Raw genomic sequence first — 27,883 nt, 5'->3', positions numbered from 1 at the left:
TTGATTCGATAACCTACTTGCATAGATCATTTTTTAGCAAAATCTACCACAATTTAATGATTTTCTTGTACCTCCGATAAGCTATTGAGTTTCTGTTTCTTAGAACTATTCATTTCAATTTAATGCTTTGAAAGCATAAGGTAGAGTTTCTCTATTTTTAGCAAAATAGAAACTCTACCTCAATAATTTAATGATTTTCTCGTACCACCAATAAGTTATTGAGTATACCTTTCTGCTTCAGTTTCTTGGAACTATGTATTTTAATTTAATGTTCTGAAAGATGTATTTTTTTTGTAATTGATTCTCATGTTTTGAAATTTATTCTATATTCTTCCTCTCATGTAATTATGTATTGGTAAAAATAAAAAAATAGTTGCAAATATTTACAAAAAGAAAAAAAAATAATATGACGTAAAAACAATTTCCCATTTAAGTATGTATTACAAAAAAATATAAATTGGTGAAGAAAAAAAAAAGAAAATTAAAGTAAAACAAACTTTATTTATCTTTAAAAGTATAAAGAAGATGACTTAGTAAAACATGACAGCATTTTTTTTTTTTTTTTTTTTTTTTTTTTTTTTAAATTACGCCCGCCATCGTCTTCTCAGACATAAGGCGTCTTGCAGTCCAATACAATACTGAAGTAGCTCCAGAAGGTGAGAGGGCACAAAAGTCATCAGAGGAACGAATGTCAAGAAGAGAGGGGCAATCTAATAAATGCTCCCCAGTCATTGGCGAAGTGCTACAGAGCACACAAAGAGGTGAATTGACCAAGTTAATTTTAAATAAATGGGCCTGTAAGTAGTCATGTCCGGTAATTAATCTAAGGCAAGCAACTCCCTCAGCTCTGGGAAGGAGGGAAAGGTGAGAGCGCTGCTGGTCATCAAGAAGGCTAGCCCAGGATTTCCCATAAGTTAAGTCCCTAAGAGCAGATATTGTTCTGTGCCTGCATTTGCTCTTAAGAAGCCGCCTTGCATTTCTAAGAGGAACTGGATGAGAAGATGGATGCAGTGCTGAAGCCTCTCTAGCCAACATGTCAGCCCGTTCATTTCCGTAAATGCCACAGTGGCCAGGGATCCACTGGAGGACTACCTCTCTTCCAGAACAAAGAAGAGAGTCAATGCGTTGTTTACACTTAAATTCGAGTTCAGAGGGATATAAATTATATTCAGAAATGGTCTGAATAGCAGCCTGAGAATCAACAAAGATAACAATGTTTTGTTCAGATGGTTCACCAATAGCTGTAATAGCCATAAGGATTGCAAACACTTCTCCATCAAAATTATCTGCCCAAGTGTCAAGAGGTTCTCTAAGGCTGAAATATTTGGAGTAAGCACCAGCTCCAGCTCTACCAGTTGAAAAAGTGGCGGATCCATCAGTAAAAACCTGCAGCCATTGCTCGTAAGGGTATCTCTCGTGTATAGTGGCCAGAGCGATAGGATACAACTCGGTCTGGTGGAAGTCCGATTTCCGAACAGGCAGTACCAAGTCAAATCTGGCAGTGGCATATCTCAGAAGGCCCGTAAAAACAGGTGGCCTATAGATGCAAAGTTTGGAGTTGGAGACCTCAAAGAAACATGACAGCATAAAATGTATTCTATATAAACAATACATTTTTACTCAGAAATGTCAAACAATTAAAGCAAAAATAGTATAAAAAAAAGTACTAATAACAGGTCGAATAATTAAATGAATAATAAACATAACAATAAATAAGATTCAAAAAGTATCTTATATACATTTATAATTCATATTAACAACATTTTGTATCACAGTAGGTGTAGAACTTTAAAAGTACACATTAAAAACGTCTTAAATGCTTCTTTCATACAAATGTATTGCTGATAAAAAAAAAAAAAAAAAGAATGCACATGAAAGTAATCTGAAAAACAATGGATAGATGAATGAATTAGGAAAATTAGCAATCCTAATTCAAATCCTAGGGAGATTTCTTATGAAAATACTCTGGTAAATAAAAATAATACAGATTAATCTCAATGCATAATCGATCTCTGCTAGAATTATTTATTACATTACTGTATAGATTAATTTCATTATAGTCAATAGCTACATAAAAGTACAACACTGAAAAAATTAAATAAGATAAAAAATGGAAAATTCTAAAGCTTTTTGGATGTCTTACATTCATCTCATTAAGAATAATATATTTATAAAAATTTGCAAACCTAATTAATGTGAGAAAAATCAATTTTCCTGCAAAAAATAATGATCAGTCTTTAAATTGCAGGTTTAATAAATAATAGTGTTACCTTTTTCTAAAATATAAATTCCTGTAATATGAATTAAATTTTCTAAACAACTTCAGTCAAAACTTTCATTATAATAAGCACACCATCCAATATTATGATGCTAATAGCATTTACAATATATCGCATTCTTTCAATTTAAATTTCAACGAAACAAACAATAAATGAATTAGGAAGACTTTGCAAGCATGCTATGATGCAACCCAAAAAATATCAAACGGTGATATCACTCAAAACATGACAAACTTTGCACTTTATGTTTATATGTTATTTAACTTTGATATTAATTTTATTAAATTTGCTTTCGACTTACAACCAGTTAGAATTTGTAAATTACAAAACTCTTATGAATGGTAAAATTACGCATAAATTTAAGCACTATTTACGATAAAAAAAACTTCCTAGAATGTTAAGCCTGTTAACACATTGCATAACATAAGCGGAGAAATATATCAGAAGTTTTCTAGATTTCTTTCGGTTTTAGGAAGCTTGTTATTGTCTACATTCATTCAAATATGAAATTTCAAGCTTTTTTCCTCACCACCCAGAAGGGGTAAAGCTTGAGGCGCGTTTTTTTTTAAGTGGTGTCCCCCGGAGGCCTAATCCACTGCTCCTATATAACCTATTTATACTATTGATTGAATATTATATAGAATACCATTAATAGTGACTAACTTAAAAGATGGAATATTTTGTATCATTATACTAAATTTTCTACAATTAAAAGAATTAGAAGGTGTATTGATTTAAAAACAGCATTTTAAATATGTCAGCCTCGAAATAATTAACTATTAAAATTATTAATATGATTCATGGAATAACTTACAGTTCAGATATTTTGTTTTATGAATAAAATAGATTTTTCATACAAGGTAGCTGCCCACTTGCTGTAATTGAAATGCCTAAATGAAGTCAAAAGTAGAATATCATTCATTCGACCAATTACTAATAGGGAAAATTCCAATCACAGCAAGCAGTAGGTAACAAACTTGCCCTTTTAAGTGTGACCAACACAAATATTGATTGAGAAAGGAAGGCAACAATAAATTGACAAGAACGCAATAATATTAATTCTTATAAACTGTTGACTAAATTTAAGCACTAACATGTCAGTAAACAATTCATAGAATGAGAATTCTTAAATATAAAAAATAATAATAATTTAACAAAATTAATCATTTTTTTTCCTAAGTAAAATTATTTGAGCTTTAAAAGACTAATGAATAAAACTTTAAACAAACATTACCATTAGAAAATAACTACAGTAGAAACTTATTATCTGAACATACTTCTAGCAATCAAACGTTCCAAATTATTTCACACTACTTTTTTTTCTTTTCAAAAATATGCTGATATTAATCAATCGAACAAAAAAGTTTTTGCTTGTCTTCATTATTTATCGTATTCCTTTTTATTTTCATATTATTTTATATGTTTCTTTTGTCACCAACAGATAATTCCATTTAGTAAAGATTTTAAAATAAAATATTATTATTATCAATCTGACAAAAAACATTCATTAAATGGTCATTTTGAAATTAAAAACTAACACAGAGCAATAATTAAAAAGAAATTATTTTTGTATTTTATTCATGAAACCAGATTTAAAAAAAACAAAAAAATACCCTACTATACCTTTTTTCTCTCCGTATAATTGAAAACCTTTGATTCAACTAATAAAATTCCTAGATGGAAATTAAATACGAATATTAAATTAAGACTTGTTAATTATTTGAATGACTTAATAGTTTGAAGCTAATGAATTTCAATAAGCATTTTAATTAAAATAAATAATATTCTAAATCTAAACTTTAGTAGGTGAAGAAACAGGTTATGGTTAGGAGTGTTTTGCATTGCAATTGCACGATTATGCAGTTAAATGACACAATAAGTGTTAAAATAATAACCCGAAACAATAAATTAAAAAAGAAATGAGGCTGACAGTGGAGAAAGATATTCTCTAAATACACAGATACATTATGATTGAAGATAAGTCATAATATAGTTGATTTGAACGATATGGCAACCACCTAATATTTGTGATTTTTTTTAAGATCACGGTGGATCTAGGAAAGAAAGTCAAAAGAAATCAGGAAGTAGGACACATACAATGAGAAGAAAGACTAAGAAAAGTGGGTACTTATACTTTTCACAGACCATGCTACTATAAATGGGAACTAAACGGCTAACAAGCCCTCTGTAAAACAAATATCTGTATATACAAAAAAAGATTACAAACAAAAGATAATTAATAACAATGTAATGTATAAGCAAAAACTTTAAGAAGAAAATAAGATTCATAAATTCTCCTCACCGGTATCTTTACATAAAGATATCGTAGTTATTTTCAAAATAAGAGGTAGTATATCAAACAATAATTTTTAACTACTTGTTGAATGATTTTGAACAAAGTTTGCTTTTCAGGGTTAGCTTCACGACAACAAAAACTAGTTGTTGACCTAAGAGAACTAGTTTTACTTAGAAAAACCTACATATAAAAGAAACCAGGAGCAATTTTTCATTAAACTGACTATGCAATATTAACTTCATTATAATACTTAATGTACTACTTCAATTTTCATACATTGTTTTAACATACATATGTATTAGCAATTCACGAGTATATAGATTTGATTATTTAATAAATAAAAAATTCTTAAATTTAATGATCAACAAAAATATATTGAAAATGGTTAGTTAAAAGCAAAAACAAAAATTTAATAGTTGAGATTTTCTTAATAAATATTTACCAAGATGATTTTAGAAGTTTAACTATGCTCAAAGCTGTCCAGCACCAAAAATTTATGTAACCCAAAATGGTAAACCAGCAAAATTTAGTGGATTGAAAAAATAAAATAAAATAATAATAACATGGTCTGTTTCAAAGTTAAGTACCAGAAAATGTCTTTGGCGAATAGTCACATCTACAAAGAAGTTGTGTAAAACTCACATATAAGCAACAAAGAATAAAACATTTCAATTCAAACAAAGCATATAAATTGTTAGTGTCTTTTGATGGCATTTACTAATTTAAAGTTCATGTCTTCATTTAGCAGGTCACAGAAGCACTTTGATTTGGAACATCAGCACCACAGAAAAATTGAGATCACAACACACATTTAAAAAAACACTTCAGAGACGTGTGCGTTGAATGACGACATATGAAATGAATAGTGTGGAATGCATTGTAACGCAGAGTCAAAATGGGAAATGTTGCAATTGCCTTAGAGTCAATTCTTTTCCTGAAGAAATTTCACCTGTTCACCATATATATAGCAGACCAGCTAAAAGCTGTCTCACTTATAATATTAGCAGACCAACTAGTAGCTGCCTCATTTAAAATAATAGCAGATCAACTAGTAGCTGTCTCGCCCGAAACATTAACAAACCAACTAGTAGCTTTTTTATTTTAAATTTCAGCAGACCAACTATTAGCTTTCTTATTTTAAACATTCCAGCAGACCAACTAGTAGCTTTCTTATATTAAACTTCAGCAGTCCAATTAATAGCTTTCTCATTTTAAACACCCAGCAGACCAACTAGTAGCTTTCTCATTTTAATTTTCAGCAGACCAACTAATAGCTTTCTTAGAATAAACCTCCAGCAGACCAACTAGTAGCTTTCTTATTTTAATCTTCAACAGACCAGCTAATAGCTTTCTTATTTTAATCTTCAACAGGCCAACTAGTAGTATTCTTATTTTAAAAATCAGCAGACCAACTAGTTGTCTATCCCAATTCCATAACAGACCTGCTAGGACTAACTAACTTCTTTTTTGACTTTGTTCTTTGAGAGAGAAAGATGAATATCACAGCTAAGTAAAAACTCTCATGCTGGCACCAATTACATAAATTGATAAAAAATATATTCCACAGTTTATACAGATGGTACATGATATAAAGAAAGGTCTTCGTGTGACTAGACAATAAGAAGTAAGCCAACAAGGGACACTAACACGATTCCCTTAAAAACATTTTGAGTTTTAAAAGTAAACCAAATAAAACAATAGATTTCAATTCTTGGAATAAGCTTTGTCAAAATAAAATCTATTCTTAAAAGACACAAAATTAGTTAACTAACCCTTTTTGTCTCAAAAGGGTGCATAAAAATACATTCATATTTTATACACATTGTACAACTTTATTATATTAAATTTATACTTTTAAAGCTTCAGTCATGTTGATAAAAATATTTTTTGTCTAGGTTTTTTTTAAATTTTTTTTTTAAAAAGTAAAATTAAAGAAACAATACTCGTTTCAAAATATGGTACACTTCCAATGAAGTTGCACCACATCTATCTTTAAAAAGAAAAAAAAATCCTCACTTGCAAATCTCAATGAGATAGATAAATCAGTCATTCATAAGTAGGGAGCCCACACATTACAGTTACAATTCAACGGATTTATTTTAACAATGATTGGGTGAAATCTTGAGATTTTTTCATTTAAATTTTTCTATTTCCTCAAGTAGTGCCAAATTAAGAATCAAAATAATATTATAAACACACACTTATTTTGAAAGTTATCAAACAGACTAAAAAAAAAAAAATTAATTATGTTTTACTGCTGCTAAATAGAATTGGTGCACTAATGAACTTTTTATGTTCATATTTATCTAATATTAGCCAAACTATGTTTAAATTTACAATGAAATTGAAAAAATGTTTCAATTTAGAACACTAACATAAAATACTAATAGAGCTGAAATTAAGCATAATTTTCAAATTTCCTCTATAAGCTGATTACAATATAAACAGCTAGTGAAAATATCAAAATAAATCTCAGAGGCACCTAAATTACACAACATAGCTGCTAACATTTTCAAAATTAAATTAAGGAACTTATCAATTTAATGTTTTTTTTAATAGAAAATTACAGCTACACCAAAATATAGAATATTAGAAATCACCATTTAAAGAAAAACTACATAATATATTAAATTAAACATAGCTTTGTTCAGAAAACTTTTGATCTTTATAGTTTAAAAATATAATTTTACTTATGACTCATTTAAGTATCTTAAAATAATATTAAATAATTAATCTTATAAAACCTACAATGAGAAAACAAACTTTTCCTTATCTTCAAAGTTTCTTTGTTAAGACAAGAATACATTATTTAATTCAATTCCTTTAACTTAATGTTTTAATGAGCCTGAATTTTCCATATTTATTTAAAAGGCAACATAAAACACACTTAAATATACAAATGTAAACACATTTACAAAAAAAAAGACAGAAAATATTAGCAGCTAATGTCTTAGTACCAAGCTATTTCTTATATAGCAAAATAATTGCATAACCCTTTGACTTTAAAAAAGGGAGAAATTCAAGTGAGATATGTTAACATAACTGAAGCTTTAAAGAGCACTAATTGGAAAAAAAAGGAATAAAAAACAAAGACACATTTTCAACATTATACATAGGATTGGTTGAACAAATAATGCAACTATTTAGAAGCATTGAAATTCTGGAAATGTGTCACAAACAGGGCTTGAATATTTTTGTTCCAACGAACACCATAATCAATACTGATTTTAATCCCTTAAAATTTCATTAACTATGCAACCATTGGCAGTGCATTATAAAGCAAGGCACGTATAAATATAAATCTGCATAAAAATTCAAACCCCCACATTTTTTTAATCAATTTCCAACCACTTATTTAGCAGTATAAATAGTGAAATACTGATTTTTTTTTCTTCAAAACCTCGATGAAACAGTAAAATTTATATAACTTTTTTTATTAAACTTTTCCAACATTTCCTATAATACTGCCAATAAAATGTAGAATAAAAAAAGGAAACATTCAAGCCTTGTTTTGTTTTTTAAAAAAAAATGCTAAATGTACACAGACTGAAACTTTTAAATCAATTTTTCCAACATATGCTTAGGATAGATAACTTAAGTTTATATTCATGGCTTACATTAAATTTTTAAAAAATTTCATCAATTTCTTTAGTGCATTCATGCAACTTTAAGTTAACAATTAAATAAAAAGTTTTACTTCACAAAATTTGAATAAAGAGAATTTAAAAAATTGCAGTAAAGTAAATTCTAAAAAAATACTACATTCAAAACATTAAGTTATATCACAGAGATATGAAGCAGCAAATCACTGTGAGCAACATTAAAAGCAGATCAAATTCTTTAGGGTATGATATTGACAAGAATATACTTTTTAAAACCTGTTTTTCACATTATCTTTACCACATATTTGAAATTAGGTACACTGTAAACAAATAATGTAATTATATAAAGAAACAAGATACAAAACTGGAGGAAAAAATTTTAACCCTTAAATATATCAATTCAAAGAAAATTAATCGGTACAGAATTTTACTGAATGTATCAATTCTAGAGAAATTAAATAGTATACAACTGAACAGAATTTTTTATATTCTTAAATATATCGATCCTAAGCACAGAATGAATGTCCGTTTGAGAAAATACAGAATCTCGATGATGTGGCACACAAGTAAGGTCACCTTATGACTGGACCTTTAGTAAGACTTTTAAAGTATTGGTCATTTCAATGCAGCTCTGTTCCTTTGATCCCCATTCCTTGTTTCCACTGACCCAGTGGTTGGGAGGGCTGGGCAACTCCGTAGGGAGAGGCCTTTCCCCGAACTTGGCCCCCGCATAAAATCCTTTACCTTGCAAATAACTGGGCGACATCCTGGACGGACTGATCCGATCAACGGAACCTTGCTTTGGAAGTGATCTACTAAGATTTTCTGGCGTCTTAGCTGTCTGCGGAGTTTGATATTTAAGATGGGAATCAGCAGGCATAGACATTCGTCTGTTGCTACCTTTCATAGGTCGTCGAGGTGGCGTTACAAAGCCATTGAGTGCTACATTAAGGTTCATGTGAACCCCATGTTGCACGATGTTATAATAGTTTTTACTGCAATCGATCAACTCCATCATCTTAACACAAATATTTCAATCTAATATCAATCACAAAAATCAATCTTCACGCTAGTGCTGTCAGCTAGTCAATGACAAGTTAACAACGCCCGATCTTGTTGACATTCGAAAACAAAGCAAATTCGATATATGGCGATCCAGCCGTCCGATTGGCATCAGTTATATGACTAATAATAAGTTGGAGAGCCTTGATAATTCAGAGACAAATCCAACAGAAGATAGGTAACAAATAAATGAAGTACCACGTCACTGTTACACTTAATGGTGTAAACTTCTAACAAATAACAACCAATTGAAAAATGATGCAGAGAAAAATGTGTCCCTTTAATGGAAGACGCAATCCAACTCTATCAGTTCCGTTCAATTTTGATCAAATGAATATCGTCAAAAATGACCATCAATAATTGTCTATACAATATTTACAATAAATATAAACATATCACAACTTCAAACAATCTGACTATGACATTACTTGTCCTTCCTGTTCTCTCAAGCCAGAGTAGAGGTAATTTTATGTACGTGTACTGTTTTTTCGAAGCTTTTTAAATATTCAACCAATCAAAAATAAGAAAAACATCACGTGCTTATATTGATTAATTTGGAAGAGTTAAAATAACAGTTAATTAAAATAATACTTTTCATAAAATATTTTTTTTAAATACAATTTGAGCGTTATATAAGTCTATCCAAATAATATTAATAATAAAATTATCTAACTTTTTCCAAAATTAAACTATTTTTGAAAACTTCATCCATTGTTAATCAGAAATGTTTTGTCATTTTTTTTTTCCTTGTGGCAATGAGTCATTTCATCACAATAGTCAGCTGATGAATATTTAGCTAAAATCTATTTAATAATTAAAATTTAGTCCTTATGGCGAGTGAAAAATCCCCCTTGTTGGGGAATCAAAATGACTACAGTTCTGCTCCATATGGTGGGTCTTCTGAGGGTATGTTATTAGTGGTTGTCTTATTTGAAAACATTCTATTGTCACTGAGTCCTACTGTACTTTTTATTTTATTTACTAAGTTTAAAACAGAAAATGCAGTACTAACTAATCTAAACACATATTAATGGAAAGAATTATTATAAGATATGTCCTAAGATTAATATTTTTAGCCTCCTTTTGTAATTATTATTTAATAAACTGCAAATTTTCTTTGTCTTGTCACTTCCACAAACATTTTTTAAGTTTTTCTATCTTTTCCTAATTACATATTTAACAGTTAAATTTTTCTCATGTAGTATGGAGATTTGTAATTACTTTGTACCTTGTAATAATTAAGTTTGACATCTTAATAATTAACAAAGGTATGGCGAAGTATGCAACTTAGTATTGGTTACTAAAACACTGTCTGTACCTAGCATCAGTTTCGAAGCTGAGTGTCACTTGCATGCTCAGAACTAAAATTGCATTTCATTTTCTGTTCCATATCTTTAGCTTTTTTATTCGGGAGCTATCCTGAATCGTGATCTTTAAAATCTATTGGCTTCTTGGCAATTGTAGTTGGCATGACAGATCATGATACGGAAATATCCCCTTTTTATTAATAAATAGAAAAAGAAAAGATCTTAGAGTTAATTGTTCGACATATTTATAAACTGTTATACTAGTATATCATGCAACAAAATTCCAAGTTATTCATCACGTCAGACATATATTATAATTTTAAATTAAACTAAATTCAAGTAAATACTGGGGAGATTTCTGTTGCGTGATCTTTAGAAGAATAATCGCTAAATCTTAGCAACTTCTAGGCAGTGGCCCTGCGAGAAACTAAAAAAAATCACAGAAAGGGACAACCTCGAAGGGTATAAATCCTTGGGCAAACATCTACATATTTTTAAAAAAAATTTGCAACTTTAAAATCTACATGGCGCCTTAATGATTGTTATTGGTGTGACATATCACAATAAGGAAATATTCCCTAAATGCTAAAGTATGGAGTTAAGTTACTGTTTATCTTTATCATTTCCTAAATCTTTAAAATATTTTGACTTAAAATTAAGATCTATAGCTGCATATTGAATATTCGCTTTAAGGTGAGTTCTGGGAAGTCTTTTCATATCGGGGGATTATGCAATATGTTTCAAATGAAATACCTTTCTTCACTTTCAAACCTTTTACAACAATATATATGTTACCGTGACTGACCGAAATCAAGAGGATGTCAACAATCACATAGAAGCTTCGATGAAGGTCCGAAATATTTGTTATATCCTATTTACTATTAATTTATTTATTGATGTAATTATATTTATTCGATATTTTAATATCTGCTGAGGATAGAATAGGAAAAACATCAGTGTTCGGAGTACCAGGTAAATGTATGCCGGGCAGTGGCATGAACTTTAAATATTTATTTCGGACATTTACCAAAACGACTCTGATTGTCAACATTCATCAGTGAAAATCAACAATCATAAATTTTGGTCATTCACAGTAACATATATATATATCTAAATGCTGTGGATTGCCTCGAGGTAGTTACGAGCTACACATTTAAAATTCATCTTATTCTGTGATGATTTTTTTTAATTTCTTATGTTCCACTGCATAGGTGGTAGTCAAATTTGGTGACTTTTTTATGTGCAGCTTTGAAGCATAAAAATTATTTTTGAATTGAGCAACAAGGATTTGATGAAACATAATCTAAATTGCTTCAACTTGCATGTTAAACATCAACTTAAATTTTTTTTCTTTTAAATACTAATTTTATCAATAAGTGAAACATCCAGCCCATTGTAGCCTTGGGGTTCATGAAAATTAAGGCTCCACCATTTCGGGTCCAACAACATGGCAGTGTTGTCAGCATTGTGCACAAATCAACTTAGCATCCCAGACAGGCTAGCACCTATTTATCTGAGATTAAGAGGATATCAAATCTCCACCAAGATTTGCATCCAAGTCTTTCACAACTACAGCTCAGTGCCTTTAATCATTGAGCCAATGTTGCTCAAATTTTACACATCATAATTTATTATATTAAAATAAGTTTGTTATAGTTCTTAGAGTAGATGTTTTGTGATATATGTTACATCTTAACCACTTGAACAGGGAAGATAATTCAACATGTTACTGGTTAGAAGTTCTGGAATAAAAAGTAAAAGTTACTCAATTGTCAAATATAAGCATATCTTTGAACCCATGAAATTCACCTCCAAGTTCAAAATATTCAAGCTTACCATTGAAAAAAGTTTGTTTAAAAGAAAAGATTTAACATTAAAATATTTTTTTTTTTTATTTCCAATGAGCTGCACAATCGGTCTTGCCGATAAGCAGACCTAGTGCGGTCTCCAGAGGTGGTATCCACTCTTTCAGGACCACCACAATGGGTGAGATACCGTTGGTCATGTTAATTTGGACGTCTAGTTTCTGCCACACTAGATGGCAGCACCGAGACTCTATTTGGATGCTAAAGTGCTACATTAAAATATTTGTTTACTTAAAAGGGAATGGAGATTTTTTTCTTTTTGAAGGAGGAAAGGTTATGTCTAGTGTTTAAACTCACCTTTTCATCTCCTTATACACCAAGGTTCCCATGGAGTTAGATAAACCTAGAATTGACAGAGAATTTGACTTTGGGCAAAGAAAAGTCAGGGAGTAATGCAATTTTCAAACAAAATTTAAAAAATCTTCATGTTAAACCTTAATGTATTTTGTTTTTACCAAATTTAATGAATGGGATATTTTCTTTCAAAAGTTGGGTTTCATTGCTAATTGTCTTATAGAAGCATTCAAGAAGCATGCAAATTAGTAAAAAAGTTATGTGATTTGTTTTTTACCGAATTTTATATTTGGGATATTTTTCTATCAATAGGCAGGTTTCAGTTCTAACTGTTTTAATAATAATTTGAGTGAACCCATAACAAACCATTATGTAGTTATAGTTTATATAATAGTTTGTTTGGATTTCATTAATATATTTGTGTTACCATAAGTTATATAAAACTTGCATAGATTGTATATTTTTCAGATTATATCTTTTAATAAATTAATGTTATTTTAGCTCCAGAAGCTGATCGTCAAACAACTTATGTCACTGTTCCTCCCATTGGACCTGATGAATTACCACCGCCTTATAATCCCTCCCCTCATGGAGTTCCTATGATATCATGCAAAGTTTGTGGATTTATGATCGACATATCTGCTAGGAAAGATCAACATGTTATCAAATGCACAAGCTGCAATGAAGCTACAGTATGATTTAGTTACTTAAGTTTATTTTTTTTAAAAATGAATTAATTAATTAAATTTAATGATATATAAATTGGGTTGGACTCAAATTTAGACTGTGTGGGTTTTCATAATGCCATGATGACAATTTTATAATTACAGTGGAAGATCAATGTAATGCAGTTTTGAGAACTGCATTTTTCCATAAACCATTTTAACTTTGCAGGTGTAAACAATGAATCACATTTTAAGAAATTTCTGTAAACTAAGCCAGAAAGAATAACTTTTTGCTTTACTTGTTTAATTATTCACTGAGCGGTTAAAATTTCAAAAATCTAAGCAAACCAAAATTGACCGATTCGCTTATTATTACATCTAACGTTTTAGAGAGAAAAAAAATCTGTAAATAATGAATTTTTAAGTGGATATTTTATTGTGTTTTTCTAACAGTTGTATCTGAAATTTATTTATAACCATTTTAAAATTTATCTGTTCCAGACTAATATTCTCATGTTTAATATGTATGTAATGATCTATATAATACAAAATTGTATAAAATACAAAGCATTGCATTTCAAAGTTATTATTATAACAATCTTCTGCAACTTTAATTTTTTAAATATTATATGTAATTTGAAGCAGTTAGTATTAACAGTATTTTCCCTAAGCTTTTTTAGAAGGGCTTGCCCTTTGATCTCAAAAAAATATGCCCCTTTTGCCTTTTTGTAAAACTAAGCTGCCATCCCTTAAAGTTAAAAACATTGAATTTTTATCCATATTCCATTTTTAAAAAAATTAATTCACTTTTTAAATAATAATTGCACAATGGTAAAATTATCTGTGTTTATAAGTTTAATTCTGATTGCTATTGCAAATATATATACTTTGTTAGGATTATTCTCCACTGGTAAAATTTTTATAAGTATTTTTGAGGGGAAGGGGGAGTATTAGTAATTTTTTTAATTAATTTATATTTTAAAACTATTTTTTAAATAAATACCTCTTTAAAAAATTTTACCTCCTAAATGTTTATTTTCTCATAATTTTTAGTTTATAGAAAAAAAAGCTTTCTGGTTTATTGATCATTTTTTGTTAGTTTGCTTTTTTAAAAAAAAATTCAGTACATAAATTGTCTTTTAGCATGCTTCCAATTATTTTTATAAACTACAAATTTTTAGCATATTGTGATATCGAGAGAGACAAACTGTTGAAAATAGAATTCAGTTATTACTTAATGTTACACATTTTAATAAATTTTTAGGGTGTTAAGTGATTGCCCTTTCAAAACTCTAAGTGCTTTTTTCATAGAGGAAGCTCCCTCCCCTTCTTTATTAATAGGGAGAGCTCTGGTTATTAATAAGTAATCAACTTCATAAAAATATCCTGTAATTATTTTAAGGCGGCAATTTGATGTTTGTCTAAAAATGTTATTTATCCTTTGTTATTTTTGCACGTTAACAAACAAGGAAAATGAACTCCTAATTTTAAACCTGGTTTTTCTCTTATGAACTTTAAACATAAATAATACCTCCGGGAAACATTTGTAATCTTTAATGCACTCTGTTTAAAATTATTTTAGAGCATCTGAAAAATAATTCTACATTTTAAAGTATTAATTATTTTCTAAAATTTTTAATCAATGAACATTTTATTATCTTTAAGGAAAATTAAAAGTTTATAAAAAATTTAAGTTTTGATATAATTTTAGATCAAACGCCTATGCCTTTATAAACTATTAAAATAAGAAAGACTAATTTTTTTTAAATAATATTAAAAACGAGCTTTAAATAACTTTGTTTAATAATTAGTTTCTTTTATATACAAAGATTTAAATTGTAGATCTTAAATATGCTAATTAATTCAAGAAAGTAAAACGTAGGAAATCTGTTACGAAAATATGCTTTATTTAAATAAACATACCTCTTTTGGGCAGATTCAAAATTTTGATTCTCAATATATAGAGGAGGGGATATAGCCCTAGTATTTAAGAGTATTAAAAATTTAGTCTCTTTAGTACTAATTTTGTGTGCTTTGTTGTATTTCTTGAAATGCTTAAGTAAATAATTTCAAATTTCATGGGTAAAAATATTTATTATTCAGTTTAGTAAAATCAGAAAAAAATAAATTGTTAAGGTATACGATTTATTTAATAGCCACGAGGTCGCTCTCCGTTGTACCATAGTTGTTGTTGACTTTGTGATCCTAAAGAACCTGTGAACCGAAAACATCTTCATCTCTGTAGGTCACTTTACAGACTTGACTCCAAGATTGTTAAATATTGGCCTGCGAGAGAGCTTCTGGGGAAATGACTTCGGTCTTTTTTTTACTTCTTGTGTTCTGATGTTTATTGTTCTCTTCCTTGTATTTTATTGTTTTCCCTGCCATTGGAAATATAAAAAAAATGCATCTAATTTTTTTAAAGACTAGTTTTTTGAAGTTTTATTGCTTTATTCAAATTATTTTTATTAAATTTTATGATTTTAAATAATTTACATGATTTTTGAAATTGTAAATTAAAGTTAATATGCCTTGCTATTCAAGAAATTTGCAATCATTATTAAAATTATTTTTAAAAAAATAAATTGTAATGAAGATTATTATATTTTTTTAAATGAGTTGTATATAATACTCAATTTTTTTTCTGCTTGAGTAGTCCCAGGGAGGCAAAAAAAGAAAAGAAAAAACCCTAAAAGAAAATTTATGTTAAGGACTCTAAACTTTCAAATGCTCTTCTGATTAAACTATTTAGAAAGTATTTTCCAGATTTCACTTATCCTCATACTTAGAAGTAGAAGATCTGAATTTGTCAAAAAAAAAAAAAATTATTAAAAAATAAAGTAGTTTTGTGACTACTGTTTGTAAATATTGATGACATTATTTAAAGTTGAACTATCAATATTGTATCTGAGTATGTGAAAATCCAATAATTATATGAAAAGTTATTAAGAAACCATTGCATTATTTTGGTCTTTGTACATGTTTATAACAAAAGTTAGATTGTTGGATGATTGAATTTTTGGTTGAGGTTCAATATTGAAAAACATATGAACTTGTATCTTATAGCCCATCAAAAGTGCACCGGTGGGGAAAAAATATGTGAGGTGCCCATGCAATTGTCTTCTCATCTGCAAATCCAGCTCCCAGAGAATTGCTTGTCCAAGAAATAATTGGTATGACATTCAATTTCGAACTTTAAATATTTGAATAAATTTTTTTAATTAGCAATTATTAAATAATTGAATTTATAAGTTAAACTAATAGTTTTCGGATTATATCCTGACAAAGTTGTGTTAGCCTAGTGTAATGTGTATCTCATTCAAATGGATTATTTTATTACCTTTTTTCATGAATGCACTTTATACATATTACTATTTGGTATTTAGTTAAATAAAGAATCATTCAGCTATAATTATTATGACTGTATTAGATTTTTTACTACAACACAGAGTTGAAATCTTTTGTGGGCATATTAATTCTGGTTTTAATGGATTTTTAATTATTTTGTGAGCAAAGAATTGTACAAACTAATAGTTGATTGTTAAAAAAAAACTTCTTGCAGAAGATAACAATGTTAAATATTGATACATTTATCTAGTTTTATTTTTATTCTATACTTATACTGATTGTAATTACCTTATTATAAGAACTTTGTATTGCTTGGTTTTAAAAATGCTAACATTAATAGAAAAAAAACTTTAGTTTAATTGATAGTGTGTAATTTATTAATAAATTTTTCTTTTTGTTTATCCATTAATCAACACTCTCAAATTTCTTTTATGGGATGGTTCTAAAATTGCACTAGAAACTTATAGCAATTATCAAGATGATATATAAATATCTCATTGAAGGTATGCTTGCACCAAAACAACATTACTTTCCTGTCCCCTTATATTTAAGTCTTCACCTGGTATAGCACAAATTCCCTGATCTAGAGCTAGTGGAGTACTTAACTTAAGACAGTACTTTCAGAACTTAATTCATTAAGATTAAATATGAAGTTTGATCAAATTCTGAATGTGTCAAGGAACTCGTCCACTATGTGTACTTGATTTGTATTTTTTTCTTCTGAGTTTATTTTTTTAACTGCTCACTGAAGTTTGACTTTTTGTATTTTAATTTTACCAAATATTTAATTTAAAATTTAAATTAATATTTAACTTTTTTTATTTTAAAATTAGCAAAAGGATTCTGAACCTTGCATCTGTACCTTCAGATCCCTTTCCCCCAAATGTGCCTGGCATGTGTCAAGTTTCATGTGCTTATTGCCATAGTCTCTTTTTAGTAAGTTATGTTTTTATCCCTTTACTTGTTAGAAGTATCTATATACTTAATGTTTTGATTTGTTTTTACTTAAAATTATGTATATTCACCAAAATTATTATACTAGTAACTGGCATTAATATTTCAAATATTGTCCCACTTAAAGAAATATCTAACGAAATAGCTAAATGTGGTAGAATAAGTAAGTTATTTTATTACTGAAGGGATACATTATTAAATATGATAATTCTTTGATATTTTTATTTAAAATATATTTTTATATTTTCTATAAATAACAAATTTGACTTGTGAATTCGTATTTAATTATTTAAAATAAATAGATAATACTAAAAAAAAGAAATATGCAATTACTTTATTTTCTTCAAAAGAATTCCATTATTGAGGATTGTTTTGCACACATTTCCTTAAACATTCCTTTGCCTCTTTTTCTAAATTAGATTGTTATTATCTCTTCCTGGAGGTATTGAATGTTTTAAAGTAAATGAATGTTTATTACATTATTTTGTGACAGTTATTTTGTATATATTTTATTTTTGTATATATTTTATTTATGTATATATTTTATTTATGTATAAATTGATTCATTGTTTTATCTTTTCTCTTTTATTAAATTATTGCATTAGTTGCTCCCAAAATTTAGACCAAATATTAATTTAATATAGACCAAAAAATATTTTTTTAAACTTAAAGCAACTAATAACTTAACATTTTCATAGATAATTTCGTAGAAAAAAAAGAAAAAAAACTAGTGAGTGAAAAAACATTTATTTTTTGTAGTTAACTATAACTGCTAAATTATAAATGTTGTTGACTATATCTACTATATTACAAATATAGAACTAAAACTACATTCTAAATGTTATGGCTACTACTTTTAGAACTTTTCTGGAGAATTTAATTTGCACCCATATTCAAAATGGTTTTATACAAAATATTAATTTATTTAAACATCTATAACTATAGAGAAATGTTTATACATGTTTTCATTTGCTAGTTTGTTATTCTAATCCATTTTTTTTTTCTTTTAACCTTCAACTTTTAATACCTTTCTTGACAAAAAAATATTTAATTTAGTAATGTTAAGAAATTATCAAATACTTACCAAATGTTTGTCTTTTTCTTTTTTATATTTCCTCTAAAAAAAATTACATAAAAAGTTAAGAGAAAATATATCCCCTTCCATTTGAAAGTATGGTCAAAGTGATATACCTATTTTTGTAATGGTTAGTTTAAATATACATTATAAATAATAGTAAGAATAATCTAATAATGGTGTTCTGGAACATAAGAAATAATTCTTATTAATACTCAACAGAAAATGACAAATTTTATGGAAGAAACTTGACTTACTTATTTTATTGCAATACATATGCTCACGTTAGTAAAAAATATATAAGGGAAACCAGGGTTAGTTGGAACAGTTTTAAGTTTTTATCTGTTTAAAGAATTATTTGTATGGTTAAAAAAAAATTTCCATAAAGCAAGCTGCTTACTTCTCCCCAATCGTGATTTTTATTTTTCATTTAACTCATGTTTATGGATTGTACTTTTATTGTAATGTTTTGATTCCTACACTTTTTTCCCGCTTTGCAAACTATTTAAATTTCTTCTTAGCCATCTTACGAATAGTTATTATTTCATATAGTTTTAATTTAATATCTTTTGCTTTCCTTTTTTATTCTTTTTTTATTCGAGCTAATTCTCTTATTTAAACCTTTCAGTTTAATACCTTGACCAATGCTTTAGCTAGATGTCCCCATTGCCGCAAAGTGTAAGTAAATAAATTAACTTCATTTTTATCATAGTCTTACAATTTTGTTCATTTCTCTTTTGTTATAAAATTTATATTTAACAGTTATTCGTTTGTAATTATAAAACAGTGTTGGATTTGTTTTGAGAAATTCATACAGTGAGAATGTGAAATTTATAAAGTGTTCCATTGATGTTTGCAATCTATATACATATATCTGTATAAAAATAACAATTATTTGTTGGTGGAAAAATTGAATACAGGAAAACCTGTCAAATTTATCACCCGATTTAATCTCTATTAACAAGAACCAAATTTATTCTATATAATAAATGAGAGAAAAGCATTTATAATCTGAGCCCCTATTTGTCTTTTATGTTTGCCACATTAAATAAGTCAGATACATCTTGACTGCTACTCTGATACCTTCGTAATTTGACCAGAATAAAAAAAAATATTCAGAATATATTTTATGGGATTTAGTTATATTAGACTTTCATGTATTTAATGAAATAGTATTAAAAACTAGTTTAAAATCCTATGTAAGTTGACTATACGGTGAAACTATCAAAGTCTTTTCTTACAATTTAGTTTGTAAATTGCTTAACAAAATAAAAAAAATTTAAATAAATATAAGTAATCTAACTCTGTGTGTGTTTTGAGTATTGATATTTTTTAAAAATTATTAATGATAAATGACTGACGTGTTAAAAGAACAAATTTAATGTTAAATATAAGGATTAAAGGTAAAGATTTTAAAAAATTTCTCTTTACAAGTTGACCTCTAAAAAATGCACCTCAAGCAGTCAACTTACACAGGTTGTTTGAATAAAAGTGTGGAAAAGTTTGTTCTCTGTTTCTTCATTTCTATCTATAAACAGGATAAAAATATTCATTTTATATTTTTGTCTGAATGAAAGTGTGGGAAAGTTTCAGTTCACTGTTTCTTTTCTATTTATGGAGAAGAAATATTAATCTAATATTTTTTCAATTGATAATACTGTAAGAGCTCTGTTTTTATCCCTCAGATGGATTGCCTTTTTTAAGTTATCATTATTGTCAAAACAATATTTGTTTTTAGCATTGTGAATTTTTCAATGGGTAGTAGTTATAGGATGAAATATTAATTTTTTCTTTGTTTTCACAGCTCTTCTGTGGGGCAGCAGTTTTCACGAAGTCGTGGAACCATGTATCTCTTTTTATCTCTGTTATTTTTAATTATAGGCTTAGGGGTTACGGTGAGTATCACATGCTTTAAAATAAATCCTACTTGCTATCTAACTTTATCAACAGGCAGTTTTTAGCTATGAGATAAAGACCCCCTTAACACGTTTGCTGCCGATCAGGTGAGGATGTGATAGTATGTGATGACCCCTCTGTAGAAGAGGGTTTTCCCCAGAAGCCGATTTACTTTTTATAACAAATATATTGGAAAGTTGTAAGAAAACATAATTATGTGCATCATACTGATTTCTAAGTAATATGCAGGCGTTTCTTGATAGAATATTTTGGCCACGCGCCAGCGCGTGATAGGCACTAGCGGTAAAATTAATTCCTAAATGCCACATTTCGCGCTAACGCGTGATGCGTAAAAATCAAACAAAATAATGAAGATAAGTTTCAAAATGTATTATTTTTGTATGATACTCTATTACTAACAAATATTTAATATAAATGAAATATTATAAGCTGGCATGCAGCCTCTTGCACGATTCGTTCTTCATTGTGACAATTCCTATCAAACCTCCCAAGGTTGCAAATTTAGTTATGAATATGAATTCAGTTTTCATCTATTAAACTCAACAAGATTAACTACTGATTTTATATGTTATTCTATCAAGTATTTAAATCTGGGTTAGCATTTGTTATCCCGCCAGTCAAACTCTCTGCGATACACAGGTTCATTTTCTTTCTGATTAACTTCTATTTAAATGTTCATTTTTAATATTCTGCAGGAAAACTTTTTTTTATTTAATGAAACTGCGGGTAATGCAATTTGATTCTAAAAATATAATAGATGTTACCAACTTGCATTACATTCATACATTTTAAAAATATTTTCCCACATTTTGTTATCAAAATATATTTTAACTAACTTTACTTGTTATTATTTTTACTTAAAAGTATTTTTTTACCTTCTAAATGAAATTTGAATTAAGGAAGAACATATATAAGGTTCCTTTAGTTCTTGGAAAACTTATTGACTATCCTTCTATTACTTTTTTATCTTATTTTTTTTAAAACCTACAGCTGGTAACAGAAATTAGCATATTAGATTTATCTATTGTGTATTTAATGTGTTATTTTCTGTAATTTGAATCAAAGCTTATTTCTGAATATTGTAAACATACTTTATCAATACTTATAGTGATAGCATAGTATAATATCCATGGAAGCATATTAGGTGATATTATAGCCTAAATGAATACTCTGTGCTTATTTTTGAATGGTAATTTTTTATTTTATTAAACATGAAAAATGGTTTGCTGAAGCCAACCTTTTCATTAGTTTTAATGTTGAATTTGAATTTTTTTAATCATTGGTTCAGTTGACATGGTAATGCACATTTCAGGCATCATTAAAAGTCTTTTTTTCACAAGTTTAAAACTGGATTGTTATTCAAAATTCACTTTTTTTTTATTAATTTTTTTTTTTAACAATTTATAGTCTTGAACTTTTTCAAGACTATAAAGAAAAAGACTTTTTGTGATGCCTGAACCAACAATTGAGTCTAATATTCAATTTAATTGTAACAAAAGCTGTAGAGCTCAACTAAATTTTGTTATGCCATCTAACACTACCGTATTTATCCATATCAAAAATATATATGTATAATATACTTGTTAAATGTTCCGGCTTCTCTCTTACAAGTAATTTTCTTTAGAAAATGAAAAGTCGGCAATTGTTATGCTCTTATTGGAATATTTAAACTCTGATTTAAAGTATTACTAATCTGTTAACTTGTGTAATTAGATTTTTAAAACTAGCCAGAAAAAAAGAAATGGGATGAAAAAAAATTTTCTAAGTGAACTTAATTTTGAAGGTCGGCAATTGAATTTGAAAAACTTAAAAGTAAAGTTTACAAAATAATGTATTTTTAAGGAACAAATTTGAGAAAATGTTTTTAAGAAGCATGAAACAAAACTTGCTTTCTACAATATTTCTAGTTTTAGTTTTCCTTGAACTTGATTTTTTTGGAAACAAGGTTCTTTTTAAATCTGCCATCACAACACATTTTTTGCCCTAAAAGTTCAAACTTTTATTTAACTTGAGGATACAAAGCTTATTCATTAAAATGTCTGAAACTAATTTTTCTTATATATATTTTTAGATTGGAACATACACCTATGCTGTAAGGCATGGAGGTATATACTGCCTATATGTAGGTAAGTTATTTTTATTTTAAAGATTTTGACTAATCAGTTGGATCTTTCCCTGTTTTACGCTTCCTCTAACTCACAAAATTAAAGTTGAAGGTTATGACCTTTTTCCCTAAAAGAATAACATACCTCTTTAACTTATTGTGTTCAACATAGTGCATAAAGGTTACAACTAAACTTATTACTATTTCTTCACTTTAATGATATGCAAATGTCCAATGTATTGCAAATTGGTTTTTGATGCAACCCTGTTTTTTATAATAATAATAATCGGTTATGATTTGATATTATTGCTTGCCGTTTTTGTTTGACTTCAAGCTTGCTGTTTGCTTACTTGCTTGTTCAAATCTTCATGTCGTAACAATTACAGATTCAAATCATCATGTTGTAAGTAATACGTCGTTTGGTAAGATTCATATTCAACGTTATTCATTTTTTTATGTTCTGTATATTTCAAATTTAGCTGAATTATGGTCATTTAAAAAAAAAATAATCTAAAAACTCAGCTCTGTTTTAAATTTAAAACAAATAAAAAAAATGCCTTGTTCTATCTTTAATTCAAAGAATCAAAATTGTCTGAAAAATATTAAAAAATGTTAAAATTCACAATTGTTTAATTTTTTCTTTGTAAGATCAATTAACGGAAGCTTCTTATCGTTAATACAGTGAAACCTCAACCTCTATGTAGAGATCTCTATTTTCAACCACTTTTGGGAGGCATGGCATTTTTACCATAGATTTTGTGTTGAAGAAAATCTTTAGGATAGACCATCAAAAAGTCTCCCAGTGACCAGGCAAACCTCTGCACCAAATGCAGAATAGATCAAATAAGAAAACACAAAAAATATCAAAAGAAAAAATATTAACAAAACAAATAAATAGATTAGAATGTTTTCACAATATTTGTATGGAAGCTCTTATTTAGTGGGCTCTTTCCCCCCCCCCTTTATTTAGTGAGCTCTTTTTTTATGATCTCTGAAAGAGCTCTATAACCTCATGTTGCAGTCAGGGTGCACTAAAAACGATGCTATGATCAATGATTTATTTTTAGAGTTAAAAGTTAAATTAGAAAGAAAAAAAAGTCATTTTAGAAAAAACTAAGCATCTCAAAGAAACTAACCTCTTCTCACTTTTGAAGCTAATTAATTTTTATGATGTAAAATTAAATGCAAATTCAAACAAAAAAACAATTCTTTATTCATTTAATAGTGTTATTATTTAATTGATAATTTTTTATTTATGCATAATTGTTTCAGTAGGGATCATTTTCATTGACACAAAGTTTTATTCATTGATCCAGTTTTTATGATGCCAACACAAGTTGCATTTCTACATCAAAAAAATGACACTAACTAAAATTAAAACCATTTGAGAAAAATAATGTACCTTTGATAACATTTTTAAGTCAATGAAGGTAACCGCTAAGAATGACCAACCTCCTTTTAATGGCCAGTTTACTGTGGAACAGAGAGTGGCTTCTTCTAAGAGGTTTTACTTAGTATTAAAAAGTTATTAATAGTATAAAATAGTTGACAGTCAAATTCATGACTGCTTATCCCTTATCTAACAAGCTATACATTTAACTGTTAGTTAAATCATTTTAAAAATATTTTGTTTAAAGAAAAATTTCAGTTTTTTTTTTTTTTTTTTTTTAATGTTTATGCATTTCTTAATGATTTAGAACTAATAACTATTGTAAAAAAGTCATTTTTTGGTTGTTTCATTAACTTGTTTTTGCGTTGATTTTTTTTTTTATTGTAAATACTTTTTTGAAATCCTTAGATATATCATATATAAATCTATCAATTTACTATTATCCTATTTTTCCATATTTGCCATGCTCCTTTCTTGTGCTTTGATCTGTAATAAAATATCCATTTTACTAAAAATAATTTGATTTTTAATTTCACCATTTTCATATTAGTTTAAAGACAAATTAAAGCAATCTTTTTTCTTTTTTTTTTCAGGTGCTTTTGTCATTTCAACATTGTTATTCTGCAAAGCTATATATTATTATACTATGAGAGCCAGCAGTATTGAAGGACCTGTTTAAAGAACTTTTACAATTTTTTACACTTGCTAATTTTACAATATTCATTTTTGTTTCCTTCCTATTGGTTAGAATGAGAAATTTGTTGGGCATATATTATTTAAATGAAAAAATTGAGCTATGGCTGATTTCTTATATGCTATTGTTAATGGTTATGAAAAAATAATAATAGTTTAATTTTTCTGTTCAATGATTATTATATTATGTGTATATATATAGCTTGTGTTAAAAAGTAAGACCTTATTTAAACTGTTTTTGATAAAATATGAAATATTTCTTTTACGATTGGATATTATTAGAGAACTTTTTTTCCTTATGCCACAATTGGGGAAAAGATATGGGTTATTATATCAGAGTGTTAAATAACTGGATAAAATTTATGTCATCTATTTGCTGATTATTTTATTATTAATTATTGGCTTTGCATAAATGTTGTTTTTCACATTAATATATTCTATGGTAATGCATCTTATTATTTATAATTTTATACTATATTTTGAGAATTCTTTCACTTCACAAGTTTGACATTTGTTCTGTTAAGTAACTAATTATTTGAAAAGAACTTTATTGTGATAAAATTTAGATTCTGTGATATTTTCATGACATATGTTATAAGCAACCCCTCCCCCATTTTGTTGATCAATGATTTTTTTATAGTGTAGATTATGAGCAATAAATTAAATTGTTTATTCTTTATATTTGGGTGCAATCAAAGTCTGTTACAAAATATGCATTTGTTTACATTTAAAATAATTTAATTTTTACCAAATTTTATCCTCGTAACAATTTTTTCATCTTCTTGAGTAATTATAGTTTTGTGCCAATCCTAGTTACTGGAAAAATGTCTAGCTTTATACATACATTGTATTTTTTTCCTTATTATTTATTATTTCCTTTAAAAAAAATAATCTGGATTTACATACAGCTTATTTAGAAATAAAAAATGTAAGAATTTCCCCATATGTACTTTTAATTGAGAATTGAGAGAACAGTTTGTTAACAGCAATTGCTAACGTGCAATCATATTATTTGTACTCAGTATAAGTCTTATTTTAAAAAATAACTGTGTTTCGAATAAATAAAAATGATTCAACGATACTGTGAAAAAGAATCGAATTTTAAATCCTGTAGTAGAAAAAGAATCAATTATTATCAAAAGCAGTTTTTAATCGTTGAAATTTTTAATATTTTTTATAATGATCAGCTTTTCTAACACAAAGCATTGAAAATTTGCTGTTTTACCATTTTGATCTAGATGGCGAATTGAAATTGACTGTGAAAGTTTCTAGGTTCATCTAAATTACTTCAGTATGCTCTTTTATGTGGTGTATAAACTTTGTAAAAATTATATATTTTATTATAATTTTTTTTTTTAAATTTTGCTTTACCTTCTAAAAGAGAAATTAATAAAAATCAATCTCATAAAGGTTTTATCCCAAACTACTTTCATTTCAAGGGACCAACTTTTAAGCCTTATCAAGTATTTTTAAGTTATATGATGAAAATTGCAATGTATTTGTTGTCGTTGTTTTATTTATGTAAATTTCATTATTTCGTTTAAAGTTATTATAATTTTTTTTTCACTTAGTGCATCATTGTTTTATCTTTTAATTAAGGTTTCATATAATTATGTGCCCATCAAATCTTTCATTCCTTCTAAAAAATGTATAAAGCAAACTACAAAAGCACTATGTTTCTAAATGGAAAATAGTTACATTTAGAGCTACCTAATAATTATAGCTGGCTCAAATTATATTGTAAAGTACACAAATTAATTCAAGTTACTTATATTAAAACATTTGTATGCTTTTTTTTTTCTGTGTGTATGAACAAGTATTTCCTTATGTTAATGTTTATTATCTTTCTAAGCCTTGCATGGAGCTGATATATTTGTAGGAAATCTGTACATGATGTAAAAATAATTCATTTGTATACTTTTTTTTTTCTTCCTGTTTTGTACAGATGTTATTTTAAATAATATGTTTTTACGTTATTAACTCTCATAGATGATGCTGTGTAAAATTATTTCTGAAATGTATTTGTAAATTACTCTATTTTAAAATTAATTTTAATTTGCTTGTAAATTTCAAAGAGTTATTTTTTTTTCCCAAAAAGGTTACAATAACTGGTAATTCCAAAAATATGATACGTCTGATAAAATGTTCACGAATTGTTTTTTTTTTTTTTTTTTTTTGTTATAATTTTTAAATTTATTTTAAGTGTGCATCATTTAATGATAGTTTTAAAAAAGTATCTAAAAGTTGTTGCTTAGCAAAAAATAAATATTGTTCTAGTCTAATACTGATATCTCATTTTTATGTCTTGCATGTTAAAGTATTTTCCATATTATAATGTATTAGTATTTTTTTTTTAAAAAAAAGGAACTAATCCAGTTTCTCCTTGATATTAAAAATTTCCTAAAAAATGATTCTTTTAAAATTTAAAATACTGGAATAGCAAAAACACAGTGCATTTTGTAAGAAACTCGCTGATAACTCTATATTTTAAATAAATTTTAGCAGGTTTAAAAGCACTGTTTAATTTTTCTTTTGCTTTCCTTTTTTTGTTTGCAAAAGAACTTAGTTTTCTGATCATCTGTATTAACTTCTTTTAATATGCTACTGAAATTAGTCAAACTTTATATTACAGAATAAATGTATTAATCATGCTAGTTCAGCTTTTCTCTTATTAGAAAATGAAGTTGCATAAATATTCTATATGGCATGAATTATATAGTGATTCTTTTATCATCAGCTGTTCTTTTTTTTTTACTACTTTATATTCAGTAAATTAATTCTATTAATACCATGTTATATTATCCATTTATATCTGTTTAAATGCCTATTTTCTTAAAGTGTGATCTATTGATCTATATTTTAAAATAAACACTTTACCAAACAGCTCATTACTTTTACTAAGTGAATGGATCATAGAAAAAGTTAAGTATTTTAGATAAAATCACATCAAAATAGATTTCTCATCAATATTGAAAAATTGTGCATAAATACACTCTTGAAATAATCATGAAGTGGAAAGAGGGGTACATTTC

At 27.4% G+C, this 27,883-nt stretch overlaps 3 protein-coding genes across 3 annotated transcripts; 1 reads left to right on the top strand and 2 right to left on the bottom strand.

Annotated features, from left to right (window-relative positions):
- Positions 1 to 579: 579 nt before the first annotated feature.
- Positions 580 to 1,614, bottom strand: LOC147810800 (uncharacterized). Its single transcript, XM_087162090.1, has one exon. It carries the CDS (start codon positions 1,612 to 1,614, stop codon positions 580 to 582), a length of 1,035 nt encoding a protein of 344 aa, XP_087018216.1.
- Positions 1,615 to 6,716: 5,102 nt separating this feature from the next.
- On the bottom strand, positions 6,717 to 9,745 carry LOC107452052 (uncharacterized). Its single transcript, XM_087160760.1, has 2 exons — positions 7,533 to 9,745; positions 6,717 to 7,075 (listed from the first exon to the last, which is right to left on the bottom strand). Exon 1 carries the CDS (start codon positions 9,193 to 9,195, stop codon positions 8,755 to 8,757), a length of 441 nt encoding a protein of 146 aa, XP_087016886.1. The 5' UTR covers positions 9,196 to 9,745; the 3' UTR covers positions 6,717 to 7,075; positions 7,533 to 8,754.
- A 231-nt stretch (positions 9,746 to 9,976) lies between these two features.
- LOC107452055 (type I phosphatidylinositol 4,5-bisphosphate 4-phosphatase-A) lies at positions 9,977 to 27,734 on the top strand. The gene is made up of 8 exons (XM_016068340.4): positions 9,977 to 10,145; positions 13,207 to 13,397; positions 16,437 to 16,543; positions 17,552 to 17,654; positions 19,376 to 19,425; positions 20,552 to 20,642; positions 22,736 to 22,790; positions 24,752 to 27,734. Exons 1-8 carry the CDS (start codon positions 10,070 to 10,072, stop codon positions 24,835 to 24,837), a joined length of 759 nt encoding a protein of 252 aa, XP_015923826.1. The 5' UTR covers positions 9,977 to 10,069; the 3' UTR covers positions 24,838 to 27,734.
- The last annotated feature ends 149 nt before the right edge of the window (positions 27,735 to 27,883 follow it).

This window comes from Parasteatoda tepidariorum, chromosome 4 (assembly GCF_982258835.1).
Source record: "Parasteatoda tepidariorum strain Cologne lab strain chromosome 4, Ptep-v5.0, whole genome shotgun sequence".
Lineage (NCBI taxonomy): Eukaryota > Metazoa > Arthropoda > Arachnida > Araneae > Theridiidae > Parasteatoda > Parasteatoda tepidariorum.
This window is presented reverse-complemented; position numbering and strand designations above follow the sequence as displayed.

Coding starts and splice junctions, on each gene's coding strand:
- LOC147810800 (XM_087162090.1), bottom strand. CDS start 1,614: ATGTATTGTTTATATAGAATACATTTTATGCTGTCATGTTTCTTTGAG.
- LOC107452052 (XM_087160760.1), bottom strand. CDS start 9,195: ATGATGGAGTTGATCGATTGCAGTAAAAACTATTATAACATCGTGCAA.
- LOC107452055 (XM_016068340.4), top strand. CDS start 10,070: ATGGCGAGTGAAAAATCCCCCTTGTTGGGGAATCAAAATGACTACAGT. Junction 19,426..20,551: donor TGTCCCCATTGCCGCAAAGT/GTAAGTAAATAA, acceptor TTGTTTTCACAG/CTCTTCTGTGGGGCAGCAGT. Junction 20,643..22,735: donor TTATAGGCTTAGGGGTTACG/GTGAGTATCACA, acceptor ATATATTTTTAG/ATTGGAACATACACCTATGC.